At 43.4% G+C, this 25674-nt stretch overlaps 1 protein-coding gene across 6 annotated transcripts in view; it reads right to left on the reverse strand.

Annotated features, from left to right (window-relative positions):
• Positions 1 to 23268, reverse strand: part of LOC119519150 (splicing factor SWAP) — a 101765-nt gene extending 78497 nt beyond the window's left edge. For 2 of the 6 annotated variants that reach the window (XM_037816618.1, XM_037816617.1), the window contains exons 1-7: positions 22897 to 23268; positions 20119 to 20288; positions 19406 to 19537; positions 15567 to 15652; positions 4969 to 5194; positions 3890 to 4002; positions 2748 to 2883 (exon numbers count right to left, since the gene is read on the reverse strand). In XM_037816618.1, coding sequence (XP_037672546.1) covers positions 2748 to 2883; positions 3890 to 4002; positions 4969 to 5194; positions 15567 to 15652; positions 19406 to 19537; positions 20119 to 20288; positions 22897 to 23114 — 1081 coding nt within the window. In that variant the 5' untranslated portion in view covers positions 23115 to 23268. Of the gene's footprint in view, positions 1 to 2747; positions 2884 to 3889; positions 4003 to 4968; positions 5195 to 15566; positions 15653 to 19405; positions 19538 to 20118; positions 21922 to 22896 lie in introns of all 6 variants that reach the window. The other 4 variants (XM_037816622.1, XM_037816620.1, XM_037816619.1 and 1 more) reach the window with 3 other exon arrangements.
• Between the last annotated feature and the right edge of the window lie 2406 nt (positions 23269 to 25674).

Genomic DNA, 25674 nt, shown 5'->3' on the forward strand with positions numbered 1-25674 from the left:
ACGTACAGGGAGCAGCAGTGTGGCTGGCTGTGAAGAGGGGAACGAGGGGAGCGCCGAGGGACAGGAGGGCCCAGGGTGGGTGTCCAGCAGGAGCAGCTGTGCTCTCACAGAACCTTCCTTCCCCACCAGTTGTGCCTGTGCCCCTCTTCACAGCCGAGCGTCCTGAGAGGTGGCAGTGCTCACGTCTCCTCTCTACAAGCCCCCTTCGCCTCCACTGGCTGGAGGCCAGCTTCCTTCCTGCCACTTGAATGAAACTGTTCTCACTGCGGGCAGGGGGCTGTTTGCTGTGAAGGACACACTCTGGGACGTGTCCACCCCCGTGACTACTCCTCCACAAGCAGAGGCTGGGCCTGGGGCATGGGGAGGGTGCCATGAGCAGTGCCTGGTCAGCCAAGGTGTTTGGTGGTCTGCAGAGTATTTTTGAAAAACGAATTCACTGCTGACACTTGTAAACTGAACTATTATTTCCCATAAACCCCCTGCATTTCCCACTTCTCTGGAAAATCTGAAACCTTGGTCCCTGCACTCTGTCATGGCTATAATCCACATCTCATCAGCCACTATGTCCTGTTGGTGCAGATTCCCATCTGTGCTGGGCGAGGAGGTTAGACGCGACGGTCAGCCCTCGGCTGCAGGAGTGTGTGCCTGAGTCCAGGGGGCCTCGCCCTCAGACACGCTCACCCTCTCAAACACCCCAAGTGCATTGTCCCTCCAAGTGCCCACCATTTTCTGTTTAAACAAAAAAAAGCAGCATATTTTCTTGAGGGGAAGAAGTCACTAAGGATACCCCATCAAAGGCAGTGCTGTGGGGATATGCCCTGCTGAGGGTGACAGCCCACAGGAGCTGCACTGCCTCAAGGAGGGCACTGTGTGTAGCTTGCTGAATTGTGACGGCCCTGGGGCACCGACCCTGTGGCATGGGAAGAAAGCCAGCACAGGTTCTCAAAGCCAAAGCTACTCAGATCCTTCCTTCGTCCTCTGGCAGTGGGACAAGCAGAGGCCCAGGCAAGCATCCACAGTAAGGGGGCCCCCGGGGTGCCACTGCTGACCGTTCACACTGCCATTCCCTGGATCAGGCCGGAAAACCCCTCCTCAGACAGGACAGCCGTGACCTGCTCCCTGCGGCTCCCTCCTTCCTGATTCGCCCTGTCTCCCTGTCCATTCCCTATAGGGGCCACACCCCGTCGCCCTCAATGTGAGTGGCCTCTACGTAAAAACACAGCAACCATTCAAGGCAAGGGTCACAGACCCTACCTCACGCCCAGATTTCTATTCCTAATCACCGGAAACGGCATTTAACTTAAGCAGCTTCAACCACAGGCTCTGAAAAGGGAAAGCAGGAAAGGCAGAGGGGACTCAGTGCTCAGTGAACTTGCATCACAGTCCTGGAGCACATACAAGACAGCAGTGAGACACCCCAGCTTCCCTGCTCCCAGCTCTGGCCTGACTTTCAGGTATGAGTACCACCTGTGCGGGGTAAGATGGGGGCTGTAAAAATTGTGTCACAGTTCTGTACATGTCTGGGCCACGTGTGCTGAGCTTTGTGCATAACTCTGCCTGTTTAGAACATTCACAACATGTACTAAGGGCAGGACCAGACTGCCGAATAAAACCCAACTGCATAACACGAGGTCTGCTCTTTGATTTGAACCTTCAGAGAAATGTGTGATCTGATCACTTAAAGAAGTATCAAAATTCTAAAATTTAAGAGGTTTTTTGAGTACACACTCAAGTGAGAGATTTTTAAGGTCTAAAAATATTAAGTTAGCACATCAAAATTATACATTAGCCTTACTGGGTGCCATTCTAAAAGAGAGGTACAAAAGAACACAGTAGTCATTTTAACGAAACTTGGTCCAAGAAAAGAGCTGCTTACGTCTTAAAACGGAGTTAATCTCAGGTTGAATTTTCAATTTCTAAATGAAGGAGTCAATAATGGATTCATTGTATCAGATTTCCAAGTGAAGTAGGCTGAAAGATGAATTTCAGTGGCTTTTGCTAACTGTGACTCTCTCATTAAGTATTCAACCACTAAATAAAATTATTAAAAAGAACTGATAATGAGACCAAGGCAAAACACTTTCAAGTAATTTCTTAAATAGAACCTCAAGATTTATTTTCAATTAAAATCTTTAAGCAATTAAAAAGATAAAAGAATGGCAATCCATAGAGTAAGTAAGAACTGTGACAGTCTGCGATGCATCTGATATGTTTTATGCTTTGTGTCTTTTCTAAGAAAGCTGCACAGGACACAATCCTGTAAGTCTCTTCCTCTCCCTCTTCCTTCCCAACAGAATTTTGTTTAGGGTGGCACTGTGTCCAACTGAAAACCCACGTCGCATGGGAAGACAATAGAGCAATAGTCTGGCCAATGAGAACAAAAGGAAGCTACTGGATGAGCATCTGGGAAAGCTCTTTAACGGGAGCAGAGGCAGCTGGTGCTTGCTCTCTGCCTCTGCCCCTCACATCCTCCTCTGATGCAGAGATGATGTCGGAGACGCCATCTTGCAAACATTAGGTGACAAGTGAAAGGATGAAAACTACATGCTAAGGATGGCCAAAAAAAATGACAAAAGGCACCTGAGCTCCTCCTGGCTCCATGCACTAGATCTGGATTGCCTACCTGTGCACTTCTTTTTACACGAGGAAAAGGAAATGCTTGTTTGGTTAAACCACTGTCATTGGATCGGTCACGTGGCTGAACGCACTCACAACCAACACAGCCACGCCCTCAGGTCATGACTTACAGTCTGCGGTGTATTCCACCTGTGACGTCTGCGCAGCCGTGCCCTCTGCTGCCTGCGCGGTGGGTGTGGAACTGTCGGCCTGGGCTTTACGCACAAGCGCTGCAAGAGGGTGATCAGGATCCACCACCTTCAGAGGCTAGAGACAGACACAACACATGGTTTTATCCTTTTCTCTATTTTGCACCACATAAAACTTTTTTGATGCAAAAGGCTCAACTCAACTTTAAAATACAGTATGTATATTTCTTCCTCTGCTTTTTTCTCTAAACGCTTTCAGAATACTGAGATACGATCACATGCTTTGATAAATCCTTAAACAGGCACGCAGGTGGTGTGTACAGAGGTCCTTGACTAATTTGTGATTAAATACTTTAGCTGGGTCTGAGTTCCAGAGAAACTCAGCGAGTGGAAGGCTTCAATCAATAGCCACCAAGGAAAGGGAGGAGGACATCAGAAGGAGACTGTTACCAATAAAAGGGTTTGTGTCCAAATTCACTCAAAACTTGAAACTTTGTCGTTCCTTAAAGGAATTTCTGATTTTTAATCACCAACAGTTTCGGAGGTCAGATCAATTAAGAAGCATTCCCTTGACGGATCAGCCAAGCTGCAGGACTGCTAGAAGCAAAATGCTTAAGACTGAGAGAATCCTGTTTTCTATACCACAAATGACAGATTCAGTGGCATAAATTAACCACTCCAAAAAAATGCTGAATGAGTCCTTTATGAAAATGATGGGGGAGGAGATCAGAAGTAAAAACGTTTATTTTAAAACTACCTATGAAGGCAACAGAGCACTTCAAGAAGCACATATTCTGAATATCTATAAAATCCAATCGTAATATAATGCAATCTGAACAAAACAATTTCCAAGTCTTAACCAACTTATTCGAAATATCCCAAAATAGTTAAATTATAAGAAAATTATTTACTCATGAAATTTATCACATGGGAAACACAAGAAATAAGGGAAGCAAATTCTTTGCCATCAAGCTAAAACCAAACAATAATGCACAGTAAACCTAATGATGATAAAATAAGATATTGCTACAATATACAAGAAATGGCAAGCTTAATATTGTCCAAAATTAAATTAGCGTAAATTCTGCTACAGCACAAGAAGAGTTCGGTATTAAGCTAACAACCTTCATAAGCTCTTCAAGGCGATTGCACTTTTTGGATGCAAAGAGGGACGGATGCAGGTAGTTACCGTCTTCCTCGTCATCATCGTCGTCATTGTCGGAGTTGACCCCTGATTCTGAAATCAAAATTACATTTCAAGATTTTGGTGTAGGGTGAGACAAAAGGCACAGAATAAATTATGTAAACACTCAGAAGCAAAGGCAGAGCAATATCCAGATGTTTCTTGGCTCTCTGTCCAGAAAGTATGTTCGGGAGTTACCCCGGATGATGTGGACACCCAGGCTGCTCGGGAGAGACCCAACCCCAGCATCTCCCCTCCAGTGTTCACCAGCCGGAGGCATCGTATACTATTCTAACAACCGGAGTTGCTTGACTGTTTCCAGAAAAAAGCCAAAACATCTTACTGTTACTGTTTATGGAAAAAAAAGAAATTTAAAAACAACAAACTTGAGGAAGATGAGATCTACAATAAGATTTATACAACTCTGACTATGAACGACATATTTTAGCTGAAAAAAGCAAATTCAACAGACAACTACATATATAGACAGTTGTCTCTGAATGTTCTTTAAAATAAAGCTAAATGGCTTTTGTAGTAAGAATTCTAAACATAGCACTACAAAAAAAGCAGTTTAAAACAGATAATCCAAGTAAAGTGGCCATTCGCAATTTTGGGGACAGTGTGACATACTGCCCCAGCACTGAGCACAGTGGTGCAAGTGCCCTGACAGAGGGCCAGTTTTCTCTCTGGAATGCTGAGCAGCCAAACGAGAGGAAAAGCATGCCATGTAGATGTTACGTTCTGAAAGTCTTGATATTTAATTATATTTCACCTGTCTATAAAAATGTTACCTAAGAACTCAATACATTTTTAAGAATTTTCAGAAAGACCTTTGCACTGTCCTATGGGTGCACCACCCAGGTAAATGATCATGCCTTATGGGCAGGATTTCATACATATTCCAAAAATTCTCAAGCGTAGATTTTCAACCATGCATCTTGATACTTCTTCCAGAGCAACCCACCCCACCCCTCCGCAATAGAGGCTAGAGTCTACCCAGCACAGAAACAGTTGACATACTTTTCTTCTCTTCATTTTTGTTTTCTGCCAGTACTGTGTACCTTCCTTCTTTCATGGCTTTCTGGATGAGTTTATAGTAGGGGTTGAGGTAGTGATCAAAACGCAGAAAGTCAAATTGAGAGTTCCGGGCCTGCTTGGCTTTCAGCATTATTTCAAACTGTGCTCCCTGTTTGCACACGAAATTGGCTGTCCTCTCAATGATCGCATGCATTTTTGCTGTTGGTGGCTATGAGAAAACACACATATTCACATTATCAATTCTTCCTCTTTTACTGGCCCCATCATTAACCAAAACGTAGAAATCATCATATTTCCATTCTCATTTACCAGAAATAACAATATCTTGATTTTTACCAACTTTTGTGAGCTGAGAGGGACAGTAAGCCACTGGCTGCCCGGGCCCCTTGGCACTGCCTTGGCCACGTGATGACTACCCTTATTTCTGATTTCACCAGGATTCTGTGGGGAAGAAAAGTTCCCACTGAAGCTGCCCATACTACCTGATACAGGACCGATGGGAGGCAATCTTTTTTTATTTTTTTATTTTTTTTTTACTGTGGAATATAGCATATATGCACAGAAGTGATAACTTTCCAAGTGCAAATTAATAAGTAGTTAGAGAGCAAATTTCAAAGAATGTTATAGGTTTCAGTTCCACAGTTTCGGTTCTTTCCTTATTGTGAAATATAACATATATGCAAAAAGGTATAACTTTCAAAGTATGATTTAACAAGTAATACAGAAAATTTCCAAAAATTTTATGAGTCACAGCACCATAGTTTCAGTTATTTCCTTACTGTGAAATATAACATATACAAGAAGGTGATAACTTTCAAATTACAATTTAACAAGTAGGTATAGAGCAAATTTCAAAGAACACCATGGGTTAGTTCCACCATTTCAATTCTTCCTTCTAGCTATTCTAATACCCCAGCAACTAAGAAGACAGAAAAGTAAACAGAGATTCAGTATTCATCATCCTCGTCAAATTCCATCTTGTCTGTTGCTACCCCTTCCTCTAGTTTAACCACTTTCCCAATCTTCAGAGACATCCAGGCAGTGACCACCCTAACTTGTCCATGTTGAAAAGGGTTTTTTCTTTTTTTTTTTTTTCCACCAAATCAACACATTTTACATGAAACAGAGTTTGGTAAACTGGGCTTTATGATGGGCTTCAGTGGGTTTGTGTATCTGCTTAAGTTAAAATGCAAATTTGATATCTAGACATGCATTTTTTTCTATGGAGAAAGCAGTGTTTTAGTGGGTTTCTCGAGGTATCTAAGAACTGTTCCTCTTTCATTTTCTTAGCTGGGACTAGTTCTCACAGTCTGGAGGCTCTGACAAAAAAGCGTTCTAAACACCCACAGAAGCCAGAGGCTCACATGAAGTCTTTCTTTCTGCAACTGCACTCTCCTGAATTTACATGCGTAATTCCTACTCCCTGCAGGACAGTGTGTGGGCTCCAGATTAAGGACCTTGAAGACAGCCTAGGTGTGGACCAGCAAGTGATACTGCTCTCACGTCCAGGGAGTCATCTTGCTGCCTTATCCTGAGCCCCTCCTAGGAGTCACATCCCTGCCTCTTCGCCGCACCCTCACCTGACACTTCCTTCACAGGGCGCCCCCCATCCCCCCACCCCCCACGGCACTCAGGAGAGCAAGAAGCGGGAGCCAGGCCTCTAAAACATCTTTCACAGCAACGACAAGAACACTAGCAAGCTGCATGCAGACAGAACCAGAAATTATTCTTCTTAAAAGGTGGTGGTGAAGAATCCATCATGCTTTTATAATTTCAGGGCCTCATCCTTCATAAAATATAAAATGGTTTACTTCTCAAATTTAATTCTTTCCCCCTCTCCTAATGAATGGTATTTACTAATCCCAAAATAAAATACCAGGTTAAAGGCCCACCATGCTACGCTCTATAAAAAGGAGTCTGACTAAACAGTATACCGAAACAGAATATTCCACACACACATCAGTTACTAACGGTCATTTCAGAATAGTGATCCTCAAAGGGTCCCAGTATAGGTTCTCTCTACTGCCCACGTCAACTTGCTGATGTAAAATGTATTAAAAGGAGACCCATTTATGATAGAATGTTATGCCAGTAATGTCCAAAAGCAATCTGTAGGTAATTTTACAAAGCAACAACGATTACAGGAAAACAATGCATCTTATGAACATATTTCAACGTCTCCTAACAGAGTAAGTGGAAACAAGATAAACACCTTTTGTTTGGAAAAAGCCATTCTTTGCTCTCTTTATTACATAAATCTGAGATAAATCCTTGTCCATTAAAGAATTTCATGATCATTCCTAACATAAATGAACATTTATAAAGATACAGTAAATATATAAATATGTTGATGTTATAAGGATTGACCAATAAAGGGGAAAAATGTTTTCCTAGTTTAAATCCAATGGGAGGCCTCTTGTTTAAGAACGCAGACTGAACTCAAGAAGGTAGTCTGGGATTTTCCTCCAAAATCCCATTAAAATGATTTAACAAAGCCTCCAGGGTAGGCATTGGAAAATGGAATAATAATGTCTGCAGACCAGAAAACCTACCCTCATGTGTGGTTTTCTAGAAGCTTCAGAAGTGCTCTAGCTCAGAACCAGAACAGGGGACAAAAGAGAGCAGCGAAGGACGGAAGATGGGGTGAATGATGGAGGAGTCCCAGTGACAGGAGCACAGCCAGAGAGAACTATAGTGAAGAAGCGCCGGAGCCATCACAGGGCTGGGGAGGGAAGTGTGGCCGTGCTGGAGGTGACCACGACAAACAGAACCTCAGGAGAGGCAGCTCAGCAAAGTCCTGGCAGTGACCACAAATGTCCTGGTGCCGGCTAACACCCTCCATGCTCACCTTCTATGTGTGGAGGGGGAATATTTGCACATTGGTCAGCCACTCCCGGCTTCCAGACCCTAACGGGCAGCCATGCCCTCAGTCACTCACCCCTCACCTTCTTTCCTCAGCGTCACGTTCGGGTGTGACTGCCACGGGCACAGGGAGCCTGCCTCCACAAGGAATAACGGTCTAGCATAAACAGGCAATTGGATATCAGCACATATCTGGGGGAGCCGCCACCTCTCAGAGAACGCCCATTGTAAACACAGAGCAGGCGACCCCTGGGGACACGTGGGCAGAACAAGCCACAGTCTAACTGGCTTCCCAAAAGAACGAAGAGATCTGTGGGAAAGCTGCTCTGACAAAGGGGTCATCTCAGAGAACAAGGAAGTTACCAGATATTAAAATAAAAGCAAATGGAAGGAGTGAGAAGCAGGATGGACACGGGTGGAAGAGAAACTGGAGACCTAGAACACCAAATCATACAAGTGGGCAAATCTCCAAAAATATAAAACAACAAATGGCAATTATAAGAGAAAAACTTAAAAAAAAAAGAAAAAAAGGTAAGCATCAGGAGATGTGATATTCACTTTACGGGAGATCTGAAATGATGGAAAACAGAAGGCAATTTCTTTGAAAAACACATGAACCTTCATCAAAAGGGCCACGTAAATGGCAAGTAGGAATAATAAAGGAGACATACTCTCACACTCAATCAAGTGGCATTTTTGAATAGCAAAAATAAAGAGAAATCCAGAAAGATTCCAGAAAAAGAAGTCACATACAGAAGAAACGAGCATCAGAAAGGCAACAGATCTCTTACCCCACCACCAATGCCAAGGAACACTGCAGAGCAATGAGTACCAAGTTCCACAGGGAAAAAATTTCAGACCCAGAATTTTATACCTAGGGAAACTATTTTTCAAGTATGAAGGGCAAGACAAAGAGGCAAAACAAATAATGGCAAGAAAAGAAAATGCAGAAAGTTATTACGGCTACAGGTAAACAACCGCAGAAAATGAGGCTGAAAACCAGCGAAACTGTTTAGGACTCCTAAAGTAGAAAATCACGTGAAAAATAACATCTAATAATTTCAATAAACAAACTGGAGGGAGCAGGAAAGGAACACTAAAACTTCTTGTGGTGGGAGGTTATAGACTATGATTTATTCCCGATATTACAGGAAAGAGATAAGTTTGATGAGTCATTGTTATAAAGTAATTACTGGCCCTGTTCAACCCAATTTCCCTACTTTGGGTGTAACTTTACAGTTTTACTTTCTACTTGGAGTTTTAGCATTCTTTCGTTTTGATTTCTAACCAGTTTTAAGCATGAACTGAGGAGCAGCGGGGGCAGAGTGGATGATGGCGCCGCATCTGCTCCCCCCACGCTCAAACACTGTAGTTCCCATGCACGCGGCCAGTGGCAGTGGCAGTGGCAGCCGCTCACTGGGCGCGACGAGCTTCGTTTCAGCATCAAGCGGCTCGGGCAGCACTGGTGAGGCTGCAGCCTGAGTTGAGGGCTCCGGGGCTGTGAAGACTAGCTCAGACATGCAATGTGGTGTCTAGTTTTCTACTGTGCAAAAGTTAACTAAACAGTTGACACCCACAGATTGCTGGGGAAATTTACATAATTTTATGCCAATTTACATAATTGGCATAAAAATGCCAATTTTTTGTTTGAGTCTTTTATTTTGAACTATCCCGCTTTGAATTCTTATTTCAAAAAACAGCATGAGCAGTCTCCAGCTGCAGAGGTGGCAGTAGATTTCAATGTCACAACTGTGCATTCTTGGGATTTTTCCACCTCTGGGCTTCTCAGGTTGTTCACTTAACAAGTCCTGAACGTCTGGCTTCCTGTTGGCAAGCCGGCTGACAGGAGGTCCAGGGTTTTAGCAGACTAAAGACTCCGCCTGCCTACCTGTGCCAGAGATACAAGCATCTCAAGTGAAGACTTAAGACAAACTGACAACCAGATTCCTCTCAGGACTTGGCACCAACTCTGTAACATTCTTTGTGCAAACAAACAAACAAAATTGTCATAGAAACTTAGTTAATATCTTACAAATGAACACGTCTGTACATTGCTTAAGTAAATGTATTCACTATAAACATCTATATGATCTGCGATTACGTTTTTATTTTGAAATGGGAGCTTTCTGGTTTACAAGTTCATTAAAAACTAAAGACTGTCTGTAAAAGAAATGAGTTTTTTTAAACAACAAAAAATGCCTTGATGACTCACTTGAAATCAAAATCTCCCCCAATTTTTAATAGACTACTTCAAGCCACTTATTAAGTAATATTCCTTTGCAAATCATTTTAGATTTAGTGTTAAAACTTTTCCTCAATGTTCTTTTTTGTTTAAAGAATTTTTTTATTTGAATCATCTGAAGGGGAAAGACATTGTTGCATGTTTCTTTTCCTGACTGATTCACAGCCCAAACCCCCAGCTCTGTGACTGCCAGGCCTTGGTATTACGACTCCTGCTGCCACTGTCCCATCAGCGGGACTGACCTTAAATAAGAGTCAAGTGCTGAAGGGCTTGAAGAGGGAGGTGGCGCTCAGCAGACGATACTCCCCCTAGGTGAGCACCTCACAGCGGCAGGCCGTGTGACATGGACCCTTCCCGCCCTGCCCCCCATACAGGTTATGGGGGGCTTCCTCTTTCAAATTTTATTTGTGTGCTCCTTTTTCTCTCTCTGATCCGAGAGAAAAAAAAATTTTTGATGAGAATTCTTTAGTGTAATTTATTTATTTATAGCATGTCAGAATAAATTAAACAAAATTAGTGTGAAACCACTGCCAGGAAAAAAAAGATATAAGTTTAAATATGCATGTAAAACATATGTTCCCTAAGCCACACAAACATGCTGAGGCTTCCAAATGTACTCTATGAGGCTAGCATGGCCACAACACCAAAACCACGCAAAGAAAATGGGGCAAAAGGAGACCACAGAACAATTTTACTGAAGCAAAAGTCGTAAATAACATATCCCGAATCCTGGATGACAATAGCAAATACTAGTCCTTTTATTTCTATGGACTTTCTTTAGTACCAATTTGTTTAATTTAATTTTCACACTAACCCTTTTATGACTGTTCTAGTTTCCAACTTACAGGTGAGAAAACTGCGGCCCAGGGAAGACAGAAACTTGCCTCTGCTGCAAGGCTCGTAAGGGACTCTGTGAGGGTCTGCAGTGGAATGGACCTCGGTCACTGCCCAGATCCTAACACCACAGAAAGACGCTGTCTCAGCCTGCTTCTCTTCCCCTGCTAGAGGGCATGTGCCACCACAGCAGGGACCCTTGGGTTTTTTCACTAGTGCATCACAAGTGTCCTCAACACTGCCTGGAAGCTACCGTGGCACTCAATAAACATTTGAGTATGAGACTGTCTAAAAAATCCAAGTGACTCAACTGCAAACCAGGGCCAGATGGAGATGGCTGTAAAAATTATCATACACCTGCACTACCTGCTCTCTCACATACCTGCACTACCTGTCTCCTATACACCTGCACTACCTGCTCTCCCATAACACCTGCACTACCTGCTCTCCTAAGCACTGGCAATAACCAAAAGAAAAAGAACTAAGAAGACTGAGCATAGCATATATATTAAGTATATTTTTTCAAAATTCTCCCCAAATTAATAAACAAATTCAAGGCAATGTCCAACAGCATTTCAACAGGAATTGTGAGAAATTCACCTGAAACAGTAAATTCCTTAGACCAGGCAAACATTGTTTTGACTTAGAAGAAAGTGCTCTGAGCTAGACCTGGGGTTCTCATGGTGGGCTCCCTGGAGCAGCAGCAGCACCACAGCCAGGGAAGTGGCTAGAAAAGCGTCTTTCCCGCCGCCCCGGACTTCCTCAGAGTGAACCTGAGAGTGGGCCCTTCAGTGCAAGGTAAAACTGGGCGCTGGGACCAGCCGATGGGAAGAGGCCCAGAGCAGACCTGTTGCACAGCGGGAACTGTGGGCAGGCAAAGGTGCCGCTCCCGTCAGTGGGGAAGGAGCAGGCATTTGAGAAAGGCAGCCGGACGGCTATGCTTGCGGGGAAGAACATTCAGCGCACCCTCACCCACACCCCAGGTCAGCATCGGCCTTGTTCACTACCACTCAAATGCACGAAGGGACTGCAGGAGCACTGGCATGAGAAGGGGGAGAATATTTTTTATATCTTGGAGTAGGAAAGAAAGGTCTTCCTAAGCAAAAATCAAAAGCCATAAAGGAAAACAGTGACAGATCCAACTCCATAAGTACATTTAAATTTTGCGTGGAAAGAGGCCCACAAGGAGAGTTTAAAGACTAACAGCCCAGCAAAAACCCTGCCCAGCACAGTGGGCAGGGAAGGCATTCCCCACAGAGCCCTTCCCTGGGAGGAGAAGGCCGGCCACCCCAGAGAAAAGCAGGAATGAAACATGGGTCCTGCACCCCATTCCAGGGCAATATGTCACCTGTAGGCTGAAAATAAAGCTCCAACGTGTACAACATCCAGTCAAGCATAACTGTTAGTGGTTGAGCGCTCCAGAATGGGGCCACTTGTGTGGAACCCCACACCTGACCCTCACACATCTAACCTTGGGCAAGCTACTCGGGACCTCAAAACACAACGTTCTCTCTTCTGGAAAAGAGGCTTCAATCACCATCTACGTCACGGTTAGCACACCGTGAGGAATAAGCCCAGAACCTGGCACACAGTAGGTGCTCTATAAACGCCAACTGCATGTTGTTGTTGATAGTGCTCCTGAACCATACCCTGCACCCCTTTCCCCCTTCTCCCTGTTCATGAGAGGATTCCCTTTGGAAACCCACTCAAAGAGCTTGCTGAGCCGCTACCCTTCAGGGGCTGGTGCCTGACCCCCAGGACTGCGGGGCTCTCCTCAAGGACCCTGAGCGAGTGCCAGGCACTGCAGGACTGGTGCACCCAGCAGGAGAGACCTGGGGCAGCACTGTTTCTGCCGTCAGCTGCCACCCTGGGAGTGTAAGGGGTGGCGAGGAGGAAAAGTGGGTGAGGTGGGCTCCAGCCAGCCAACAAAGGCTCACTGTGAGCCACACTCTGGGCGCTGTGCTTGAGCACCGGGTACAGGAGACGCCAGCTCACATTCAACACAACTCGGAGCATGAGCAAAACAGTGCAGACCCAGAGCTGGGCACCAGCCCTGGAAAGAGGTGGGAACACAGAGCAAAGACGGGAGGTCAGATCACTGGGAAAAGGACAGATTATTGCATAAACCATGCAGGACAAAGACACTGGGGAAAATACAGGTCCTTACTTCACATCTAACATAAGAATGTACGACATGGATTCACTATAAGAAGGAAAAAATAAAACTTGAACATTACCCTAAGGGGGTTCAGGCTAGAGATGCAACATGTGCTCCTGGAGGGGCCGAGCCTAAAAGCCTGTGACCCTCGGGAGCCGAGAGGACCTCCACAGCAGCATGCCCTCTGCAGGGGCAAAAGTCCACTTCCAGCTACTCATGACTCCCCACACAAGACTCAGCAATCCTGTCCTAATTAAGCTCCTAATTTAAGATGTTAGCTTAAAAATCAAGACTACCCTAACGTTCCTGATTTCTTCAACAACTGTCCCAAACTTACCTGCCCAGCAAATCAAACAAAGCCTCTGCCCTCTGTGGCACTGATAGCCCACTTAAGATATAATCCACCAATTTCAATGTTCAGGGGAAAAAACCAACAGAACTTATGAAGCGAACACTTGTCTTCTACATTTTCTCCACTGAGTGCACATCATAATGTATAATTTATACAATGAACTATTGCCAAAAAAAAATCAATAATTCTGAAGAATGGATATTAAAATACTGACTCTACCATAAAGGAAAAAAGATGCAAACTAGTGACTCAATTAAGCACTCAAATCCAGTTTCAGCAGAACCAAAACAGAATCCTCCACTGAAGACCTTTTTATAACAATATGGGAAGAGATTCCAACAAGAAAACAAAATGACTACATACTAAGCTCACTTTGCTCTCCAATGGGTCAGACATTTTTATAGTCTGGCAGACTACTAAACAGCTTACTGATTCTTAAGTTTGCCAAGAATACACAGTCATTAAATATTTTAATAGAAATGAAACAAGGCATCAAAATTCTATAGTATATACCTCTATATTTATAGTTGCATAAAAATTTAAAAATGTTTTCTCATGCCAAAAATAAATAAAATAAAATTCCAGGTGATCAACCTTAAAGCTTTTAGCATTAAATATGCATGAGGGAGCAACTGTGATTTTTAAGGCTGAATTTCAATGGGTCTTTAATGAGGAATGAATAGCATATTCCAGAATAAGCACGAACACAATGAATAGCTATATATTAAAATAATTAAACACAAGTCTTAGGATATCATATTTTCAAATAATATTTGCAGCTTGAACTACAACAAGATGATCAATGGTAGAAGCAAGTAAAGGCAAATGGAAGTAGTACAAAAACCAAAGATGTTGCTACCTCAGTTTGTAAGAAAAAAGAGAAAGGGAGGGAAGGGTTACATAACTGAGCGCGAGAAGAGGGAAGGAAGTGGAGGGAGGAGGCAGAGCCAAGCTGCTTTCATCTGGCTTCCCACAGAAGTGAAGAGCAAGGACTGTCAAATTCATGACAGACTAAATCAGGAGAGCAGCAGGCCACAGAGGAGAGAACATGAGACTACCTCAACAAGTAGTTTTCCTGCCATCTACTGTACAACCAATGATTCATTATGCACAACATAAACAAGAACCCACAACACTTGCTTCTATGGTGTTTGAGATGCAGTTAGGGAAATGTCAAACAAAAAACCTCATGCCCAGCATGACTATTCCTTCCAAGTTTGCACATGCAACCCTAAAAGCCGCCCAAAGCACAGGGGCAGCTGGCATAGGGAATCAGGCCATGGGTCTGAGTTTCTGCCCAGCACTTATCAGCCAAAACCTTGATGTCTAATTCTCAGTTTCTTCATCTGTAAAGCAGCGATGGTCAGAGCAGCTCTTTCAGGGTTGTCAGCATTAAGTGAGAGAATGCAAAGAGAGAGATGACGCAACCCAGCACTGGGCCCACGATGGAGACGGCCCAAAATCAGTGCTCAGAAAAGAAACAGTGCAACCAAAAATCATGGGTTTTGGGTTCCACATCCATTGTAACTTAATTTACATGGGGAACTGTAACAGTGGGGTGAGATCAATGCCCATCATTGGCTACAGAGCAGACACAGAGGAACCCCAACGTGGTTCTCCTCAGCAGTGAAAGGGTGACGTGGAGACGGCACAGGGCCCGACCATTACAGAGGGAGAAAGCTGCATCCAAGTAAGACAGCACACCAGGGAGACAGAAGGTGAAGCCGTGTCTAAAATAGCTACAAAACCCACCCAAGAAAAAGTCAGAACAGAGGGAGAGCAGAGCTGGCCTGAGCAAGACTGTTTTCATGTCTAAATTGTGGGTGCTAGCCCTCTCACCCCTAATTCTGACCCAGTTTTCCATGTGGTAAAATCTTGGGAGTCAGCCATGTGATCTCTGAAATGTATCCACCTTAAGTCTTTTTCCTTGCTAATTCTTCCATTTTCATTTACAGGAAAATAAGTGACGTGTGAGCTCTTCTCCAAGAACAAATCCACAAATAATTCTAAAGCATTACATACATACAAAGCAATTACAATTCTTACTGAGTTCTCAAAAATTAACACTTACTAATAGTAAACAATAACAATGGTAACAACTTAAAGTATTTATGAAATAGAACTACACATACCAGTTCCACGTCAGGGGGTACGTTCAATCCTAAGGGGGCAATGAAGGGCTCTTCATTTTCCTCTGAATGTTCAGTCTCAGTTTTTTCTATATAAAAAGAAAAAACAAAACTTTAAAGTAATGACAGGCAAGAAGGCACCTGCAAACAGCAACGACTGAGGGAAGAGGAGTGATTGGCTTTACCTGATTCTTTACTTTCCCAGCTATCATCACTTCCACACACATTTTCAATTTCTTCTTCTGTTCCACCTTATATAAGTAAAATCATTTCACCAAATCCCAAAGAAGTGGGATGGTACAGCAGAGAGAGCATGTAAACGGGGGTCCTGTTGCATTCTGAATCCCCCCTGCCACATACTAGCTCTGGACTCTGGGCAAGTCTCTTTCTTGCTCTGCCTCAGTTTCTTCATTTATAGAAGTGCAGTAAGGTCATTTACCTCCAGGCCTGCGTCAATGTTTCTACCACAATACCTGACACCAGCAGCTCCTCAGTAAATGTTCATTTCTCTTTCCTTCCCAGACCTTACACGTATTTAATTGATACTGCCAAGGCCTCCCTCTAAACTATGTCTGTGGATTCCTGATGATGGCATCAGGTCTAACACAAGGTATTCAATTACCAGACAACTGATTCTTATCATCAAAATGTAAAATATCTGGGTGAAATTGTCTAAACTACCTTGCTTTCGCAAATAATCAGGTGTTTTCCATCTCTATTTATTCATTAATGGTTCATTTAACAAATATTTGTCAACTATATATTAGACAAGGTACTGCACATTGTAACACTCTGAATTCCAAGAACCTAAATAAAGGTCAGTAACTCAGATGATTACCAATTTAAAAGGATATAGTGATGTGTGTAAAAATACAGTAAAAAATTTATAAAAGTTAATATTTTTAAGAATTTCAGCATCTTATTTAGGTTTTTTCTTTAAAAAGATGACATTAAATAAACAAACATTATAGCTTCATTAAAGTAAATGTGTCCACAATACGTAGTGAAACTTGAGGAGATCAATGACATGCAAAGGTTTCCTGTAAAACCTCGTTTTTCTGTGAAACCAAGGGAGATTTTAAGCAGCTTTCACTGTGCATAAAAACATGGGCATTCCAGCCTGATGAGACACAGGTGTTCTACGAATCCCCTCTAAGAGTCAGAGGGCACCGTTCCCGGGGCTCTAAGACCCAGAGGTGAGAAAGCGGAGATTTACCACTGCCTGGCGACTCCCTGCCATTAGCAACCCACCCTGCAGCCAGCCAGCAACCACACTATGGGTGCAGTCAGGAGACACCAGAGATGGGCTGCAGATTTTCTACTGGCAAAATCCCAAGTCATGACATAGTTTCAAAAATATTTTTGAGCATGAGGCCAGAAGTGTGCGTGTTAAGATACAACTTTTACTATATCTTCCTAAAATGACAAAGAGGTTAAAACTTTGCCTATTCAAACAACCTTTCCTTATCATTAAGTTGCTGACAAAAATAAAGGCTCTCTAACTGAAAGAGCTGTTTGGAATAGATGGGTTAAATTGATTTGTTCTTTTCTTACATACCCCTGTATTTACAGAAACATGCCTTTCATAACACCAAATAAAATTCAACCACTGCAATACAAATGTGGATTCAAATGATTTCAAATAACAACCTTTTCTTATTTAAAAAAATGGATGTACAATAATGATGAATAACTATGAAAATCTTTAAAGGATAGGAATTAGGCTAAAAAACGGTATGCTACAAAAAAGAAGAGAGGAGTAGTTATGTAGAAATAATGCTTTTGAAATATTTAGACATGATGGCTTAAGAAAACAAAATATTTACTCTTTTATCTTAAAATAATATGACATCAAAAGTAAGATTTGATTTTTAGTGGTGTTGGGTAGCAAACCAAATTTTACTGGATATGTGTCTGTGTGTGTTTAAACACATGGTGTTTCATTTATGTTACTGCAAGTTAAACATTAACAGTCAAGATATAAGTTTCACATGGGCCCAACATGCACCAATGTTTTTTTTAACCAGAGTATAAGGCAAAATTCTGAGAACATGGTAGAGAAAGAAAAGAAAATTACAATAGAGAATTTTATGTTGAAGTAAAAACATACTAAAACTTGAAAGAGAAACTAAATTATATCGCAGTTCTTAAAATTCAATAATTACAACAAAGTTTAATATCATTCAGCCCCACAATCACACCAAGACAGTGATCCAACATCTCGAACAAGGGGGAGCAACTTTCTCTGCAAAATGCCTGCAGTAAATGTTTCGGCTTTGCTGGCCAGACGGTATGTCACAGGCAATCCACTCTGCTGTGGTAGTGTGAAAGCACAAATAATCAATATATAAACAAAGGAGTGTGGCTGTGCACCAATAAAAGTGTGTTTACAAAAGCAGGCTGGATTTGGCCCATGGATTAGTTTGCTGACCCATAATCTAGAATGTTAAGAAATTATTATGGATTTTTCTAAAGACTAAGATCTTAAAAGAAACACTTGACCTTTATAAACCTCATTTCTTCATGATAATGATGCTGATAATAATGTATTCTTCCCTTCTGATCAAACACTGCATATTTAAAGCAGAAATAATATATGTACTTAAGAGATGAGACAGCAAAATTGGAACTCTCCAGAACTCCAAAGGGATGACTTATTTTAGACAGAGGAGTGAGTGTTGACCTTAGAACTCCAAGAACATATCCAGGCATCATACCTTCTGGGGCAGAAAGTCAATGTAAAAAGGTTCAAAAGTCAGTGCAAAAGGTGGGTATCCTATATAGTTAAAATTCAACTTGAAAAGTATCTAAAGGTTTGTAAAATAGAGAATATGGGATGCTGTATGCACAACAGTGATTCTTTTGTCCACTAAGTAATGAGTAAGATTAAATGAAGAGTCTCTATATATGTGTTTGGCCCTCCATCCTATTATCCTGTTAAGATCAAATCCCTTGGTGAATGGGGACAAGGGGAGAAGGTGAGGATGTCTGTACGCCTGCAGGGCAAAAATCATTGTCTCAACATTACTTCATACTTTCAAGAGACTTAGAAGGATAAACCGATTAAGTCCAAAATAACAGATTAAGTTAGTTCTTAAATTAAATCCCCGTATCCCTCCAAATATCACTGTGACCCACCCTTAACCTGTCAGGGTTGCATTTCGACCGACTCTTAAGCGGTGCTGCAGCGGTGGTGCTCTCAGGGCTGAGGACACCTGTCCCTCCACAACAAGAGCCCAGGTTTTAGAGAAGAACCCTTTTTAACTAGTCAGTTTCCAAAGCTAATCCAGAAATGCACACATTTAAAATCTTTCGTTCTATATAAACATTACTCTAAATAAGTATATACCCTAGGTCCTACCAAAACAAGCTGGGAGTGTGTTGTATTGTTTTCTTTTTAGTAAGAACTGTAATTCAACAGGCATCCTACAGCCAGATATTTGTCATGCTTCCAGTGGGTAGGGGGAGACAGAGAAACAGGTTCTCTGTGGAAACAAGAACTCTATCCTAGTTAATGCCTCTCCTTCCAACGCCCCAAGTGTGAATCGCTGAGGATATGGATGTCTCTATTCTCAATGTGGAAACAGAGAATCCTGAGTGAGGAATTTTGTTACCCAATTCAAAGAAATAAATGAAAAGGCAACTAGATCCAACCCAGATAACAAGAGAAAGTGTGAACCCACTTTCCATCTTCACTGACAATTCACTCTCTAATTTTCACCCTGTTTTACTGTAACAAGGAATACCACTAATGTTTACTATGTTTCCTAGGGATGGTCCCATTATGGAGTGTCCAGAAATGTGCTCTGGAGACCTGACTTCCCGTGGCCTTCCCTGCTTACCTCTCTGTTTAGAAGGTTCCTCTTCCTCCGTTGGCTCTGACGGGTCATAATAATCACTGCCGTAAGTGAATCCCACTGCATTATAGCTCCCATCCTCTGCCAGTGCTTCACTCAGTCGTTTGTATTCTTCCTCTTGAATAAAAATGAGAATTTTATTAACAAAAATAGAAATTTACTGAGAAAAATTTTATACATTTCTAAAGTTGTAGCTCTCAGTAAAACAAGTAACACATTTTTTCAACCTCTCTTTGAGGTGGAAATGTTCTCAAAAATTCACACTTTACATCTATCAATATGTACTTTTGCAGTACATGTTTACCCACAGACAGCAGAATACACGTCTTTTGTGAAAAATTTCTTCCTGCTGAGAAAATTTGTGGATTAAGAACTGTATTAAAGATTGTTAAGGAAAAGACAAGAACATCAATTTTAATGCATACGATACTGTTAAAGAAGAACAGTTAAAGAGTTTGGTTTTTGTTTTTTCAAATCCCAGTCTGCCCTCAAAAGCTGGGAAAAGTCTCTGTGGCTCTATATATAAACTATCCTGAGGTCCTCCCAGATACGCAAAGACTCCTGCTTTTCCAATCCACTGGGTACTGTCAAGATAATATCAGAAAGAGTGAGTATAAAAAATGAATGGGAGTAAATTTTTAAATACTTAAACTTTTTAAAAAAGTGTGTTGCTTAAGTAAGTTTTTCTTGAGCAGTACCTTGCCTTGCCTCCTCCTCAAGCAAGTCCGTATGCAAGGCTAAATACCTCTCTTCATCACACAGGGCATCTATTCGAGCCTCCTCTTCGGACAGCTGGTAGTCTCTGTTCCAGGTGGAGTACTCAGCGTCATACTCAGAAAGGTCATGCAGGTGACCACGTCCATCGTATCTGTAATATGAACAGAGTGGTCAGTGGAAGGAAATCAAAGTTGAGGTTTGTGTGTGTGTGACATTGTATACGTATACTTACCAATTAAAATCAAGAAATAAAAATATTAAAACAAACATAAAAATTCTTCTCCAAATTATATTTAATTTGGCTAGTCATAGCTCACCTACTTTTAAACTCAAGTTTTCTTAACAAAGTCTAAATTCCTCTCTACAATATGATAAAACTTATAATTAAAGGCAAACAATCCTTGAATAGCATAAATGGCATCCATTTCACTGCCAATTCTTACCGGTTATGGTATGGCCAACATTCAATGCCATTTGCAATAAAAAAAATTTCTTTTCTGAAAAGTCAAATATCATAGCTTACATTCACACAAACCCGAATACATAAATACCTATCCGTAAGAACCAAACGGTCGAAATTTCCTCGCTTCTTTCTGCTAGTCCCGAACTCTCAGGAGAGATCTTCACCAAAGAAACTTGCGTCCATTGGAGGTAAAATCTTGGCTAGGCTCGCCCCCTAGCCACTTGGCTGAGGAAATAAGTTCTGGGTTATGTGATAGAGAGACACACATACAAAGGAACAGTAACATATACATGCAGTTTAAGGAGGTTCACTGGAAACAGAGCAAAACTATTAGAAGATGAAGTATAAATACTTTCTTCTAAACTTTTTTACCTCCAGGAAATAACATACATCGGGACACACCCATGCTTCTCTTGCATGGACCAATAGATACTTTAGCCAAATTCAGAATAAAAAGAGCACCTTCTGCTTTCAACATAAAAGTCAATCAAGGTGTTAACTGTCAATGCACAACTGTCAGATAATAAATAAGATGAGCCAGTTAGTGAATTTTATTTACAACACTCAGATTTAGAGTTGCAAAAACAAATGTAGCACAAAAGTCTGCCTTATTATTTAACGCCGACGTTTGTAACAGGGACCAGAAACATGTTAAAAAAAGACATTTATAGGAGAAAAGGCCCAAAATTCCAGAGTAGTCGATTTATTACATTTTATTTAATTTTGAAATTAATTTTACTTTGCTGTAAACCTCCTTAACTTACAAATGCAGATCATTATTTTAAAATATTACACATTTACATGTGTAGAGTTTGCTCCCCACCAGTTTTGGAAGACCTAATTCAAATCAATTACAGAATGATACAGAAAACTGTACAAAGAGTTCAGTCTTCATTGCTCACTAAATTTTAATAAATATCACATGTGACATTTTGGAAAAGCAAGCTGCCTGGTAGCTCAGGCAACATCAATCAACGTAAACCATGGTTTAAAGGCACAGCATGTTTGAGCAGAGTGTGAAACCATCAGTGCTAGGGCTGATCTGATGTGGCAACCCTCCCTCCACAGTCCTTGTTTTCTAGACCTAACTCCAAATGGAAACGTTGGGGATGGAAAAGGCCTATTTGGTCATTAGTGTGGTCCATTCTGGCCAGCTCAGGAGTCATCCCTATAGTCATGCTCCAGGACTTTGCAGAATCCAGTTTTAATTGTCTCAAACGATGGGCTTCCTTCACTTGGAGAGACTATTCCACAACTTAATGAATGGTTGCTCACGGTTAGGTTTTCAGTCCGGGCCCCAGAAGTAGTGCTGCCAAACCAGCTAAAAAAAAACCCCAGGGAGGAAAAGGAAAGAGGGATTGAAAAAAGGGGGGTGGTGGGGAAGGTGAGCAAACAACCTACATCATGTCATGTCATCGTTTTCAAATCAAACATCTTTAGAAATCCCCAATTCTGGGACCCCTCTGACCATAATCGCTAAACAGCCTTAAGGGTAATTTGAAAAGGTGGTGTGATTTGAAAAGCAACAAAGCTGTACCCCTGCTCCACCCTTCACTTTTAAGACAGTGAAACCACATCTAAGAACACGACCTCTACAAGCAACACTAGGGTCGACAAGAAGTCAATGGCTTCCAATCTAACGGCGACTTCACCCACTACCTGAATCTGTCAAACTCGCACTATCATGCGGAACGGGGATGGTCAGTGTCAAATGTCATGCCCGCAAAGGGCGAGCGCTTCACTGAGGAAGACACTGGGTGCATTAAATGTTCAAGGCTAACTCACAGGGTCCACGGGAGGTTTCTAACCTCGGCCTCAGTGTGCGGAGCCTCAGAAGAATAAAAGCGCGCCTCCCGGGTTGCCCTCCCACCACGCGGATCTGTGGAGCGCTGCGCGTAGAAAAAGCAGGCCCACGACCCCACAGGGGGCGCCGGGCCCCACAGCACCGGTCACAAGAGGGCACCGGGAGCTTCCACCGCGCGGGATCGCCAACTGGAAACCAGCGACAGGGGTGAGGGGCTGAGAGGGGCCGCACGAGCAGAGACGATCCCTCCGGAGACAGAAGCGGCCTGCAATTCCAGCCAGTGCCTTAGTGCAGGTTTCAGCGTCCACCCACCACCCCCACTACCAAACACCGGAAGGATGTGAGAAGAGGGGTGGGGATCCCCTCCAGATTCCCGCTGGCTCCAGAAAACCCCCTTTAAGTCCTGGCGGTCAAGTCAACATCAAGTCAACATCGGACGAAATCGAGCGGGTGAGGGAAGGGAAGGATCGACGGGTGGGGGGAGGAACCGACCTGTCGATAAGGATCTTGTGGTCACCCATCCAGGGGATGAGATGTTGTCCCTGCTCCTGAGCCAGGGCCCGCTCGTCATCCCGGAACAGCTTGCAGGCATAGCCGAAAACCAGAAGCTCCACTCGGTTCCCCCCACCTCCGGCACCGCTAGGCCCGGCCTCCTCCTTCGCGCTGCTTTTCCTCTCGGCTTTGGCGCGGCCTCCGCCCGCGCCGTACATGACAGCGTCCCCGGCTTCCAGGCTGATCCTCTTCTGCGCCGCGCCGATGTTCTCGATGCTTCAGCCTGGAGTACCTCCTCAGTCAAATGCGCCGTACCCCAGTACAAACCTCAATACCGCCGCCATAGCGGGCAACAAAATGGAGGAAAAGCCATTTCCGGTAGAGGAAGGCTATACTTCCGGCTACAGGGTTCAGCAGATTCGTTACACCTCAGGGCCGTGTGACCCTCCAGAAAAATTTTTTGGCCTTAGTTTTCTGAATTTAGATGACTCTCCATGATAGCGGCTGCTGTGTGCTGTGAGATTATATTTTTAGTTTTAGTTTTCTCGGGCGCCATCAAGAATGGTTACGAAAGTGCGAAGTCGAATCCCACATTAGTTTCCACTGTAGTCGGGATGAGACGTAGGTTGAATCCGAGCAGAAGGAATTCCGGGTCCGAGTGGGGCGCGCTGTGTTGCCGCTCCCTGTCCTCCCGGGAGTCAGCGAGCTTGTGTGTGTGTCTCCATGCGAGCCTGTCGCCTTTTCCCGCGCATTTCGAAGGTCCCGCCGGCCATCCGGAGCCTTCGCGCCGTCCTGGCCACCGTCCGACCCCACCCGGGCCGGGGGCTTTGGTGCTGGGGTCGGGACGCCGGATCAGGCGCTGCCCGGGGCGAGTCGCTTCGCCTTCCCGAGGCCCTGTTTTCTTCCCGACCTTGGTCCCTCCCACCTCAGAAGGTATCCGCAGCAGGTGTCGCGGGGCTTCGTAAGCCGTCAGACCTTCCAGGACGGAATTTGAGAGTTACGACCCGCTTGGGAGAGCAGCGGTCGTGGCAGCGGAGACCTCAGTCTAGGAGACAGGCCAATTGGATTCATGATTTTTCGTCTTGGGTCTCAGTTTTCCCATCTGTGGTTCCATTCGGATCTTTTTTTTAAAAAACTTGAAATATAATTCACTTATAAAATTCACCCATTTAAAGTGTACAATTCAGTGGTTTTTCATATACTCACAGACACTGCAATCATCACCAGAGTCAATTTTAGAACATTTTTATCACCTCAAAAAGAAACCGTGTACATAGCTATCATTCCTTTATCCTTATTCCCCACTCCAAGCAGCCCCTGGCATCCACTAATCTATTTGCTGTCTTTATGGATTTGCCTATTCTTGACATTTCATAATAAAGGAATCATATATTTATCATTTGGGGTCTAGCTTCTTTCACTCAACATGTCTTCAAGGTTCATCCACATTGTAGCACATCCCAGAACTTCATTCCTTTTGTGTCATAACACTATTCTGTTGCATGGGTAGACCTCATTTTGCTTATCCATCCATCAGGTGCTTTAGGTCTCCTAAGGCTGATCTGTAAGGCCAGAGAGTAAATTGAGCTGGAGGGCACAAGCACTGATTTCGGGCTTAGAGGCCCTGGTTTCTGCCTATGACTGAAAAACTGTATGACAGGAAGCTGTCATTCTCCTTTTTGGGCCACAGATTCCTTCTCCATCCAATGATGACATGGTTTTCCTGCTAGAAAGGTTGAAATGAGAACATATGTGGACAATATTAGGCTTTATGGAATTAAGCACCATTCAACCTTCCAACAAACTCCTCCCAGCTAATGCCCTTTGCCGTTCTTATGCCCTCTGACCAGATCACGCTTGCTGTGGCTTTTCATCTGCTCGGTTCCTTGTCCAGGTCTGAACTCAGTCACCACTTGGTCAGCAGGGCCCAAGCTGCCCACACTATGTGGGGCTTCCCCTCACTGGTCACTCACGTGGCCCTGCTGACATGTCTCAGAGCATTTACCACCACCTCACAGGGCACCAGACTGGGGGAGATGGCAGAGTAGAGGCTCCAGGAATCAGTCCTTCCCCTAAAACAACTATTGAACTGGCAGAAACTGAATCAACTATTTGAAAACTCTGGAGTCTGACGGAACACTGGGCTGCATCCAGGAAAGAGTTGGAGGAAGAGGCTGGTAAACTGCGGTAAATACCAGTAAATCTGACACTTTGTGCTGTGGCTACCATCCCCCAACCACTTGACAGCAGCAGCGGGGGCTGCATCCTGGGCTCCTGATGAGCTTGCTGGTAGCATGGTGGGCCCAAAGGACCCCGGCCTCCAAAATCCAGGCATGTGGTAAGATTGCTGATCACTGCTATTGATCAGCTACCTCATATCTGGGGGCCTGGCTTTTAGGGCAGGCCTGCCTCAACCCCCTTCAGGTAAAAGCCACAGAGGAGTCTTAAAGAGGTAGTCCCTATTCCCACCCCCCACCATTTCTCCTTCCATTCCATCTGGAAGCAGAACCAGTTTGGAAAAGACATGACTCCGGCCTGAAAACAACAAAAACCTTAGCAACGTTCTCAGAGTTACAACATATACTCAGAATGTCCAGTTCCCAACAAAAAATTACAAAACACACAAAGAAAAAAGAAAGTGTGGCCCATCCACAGGAAAAAAAAAATTTGTCAAAACCATCCCTGAGGAAATACTTGAAGTCAACTGTCTTCAATATGTTCAATGAGCTAAAAAGAATCTGTATACAAAGAACTAAAGAAAATTAGGCAAACTTCTAA

This window comes from Choloepus didactylus, chromosome 23, assembly GCF_015220235.1.
Source record: "Choloepus didactylus isolate mChoDid1 chromosome 23, mChoDid1.pri, whole genome shotgun sequence".
Taxonomy (NCBI): domain Eukaryota; kingdom Metazoa; phylum Chordata; class Mammalia; order Pilosa; family Megalonychidae; genus Choloepus; species Choloepus didactylus.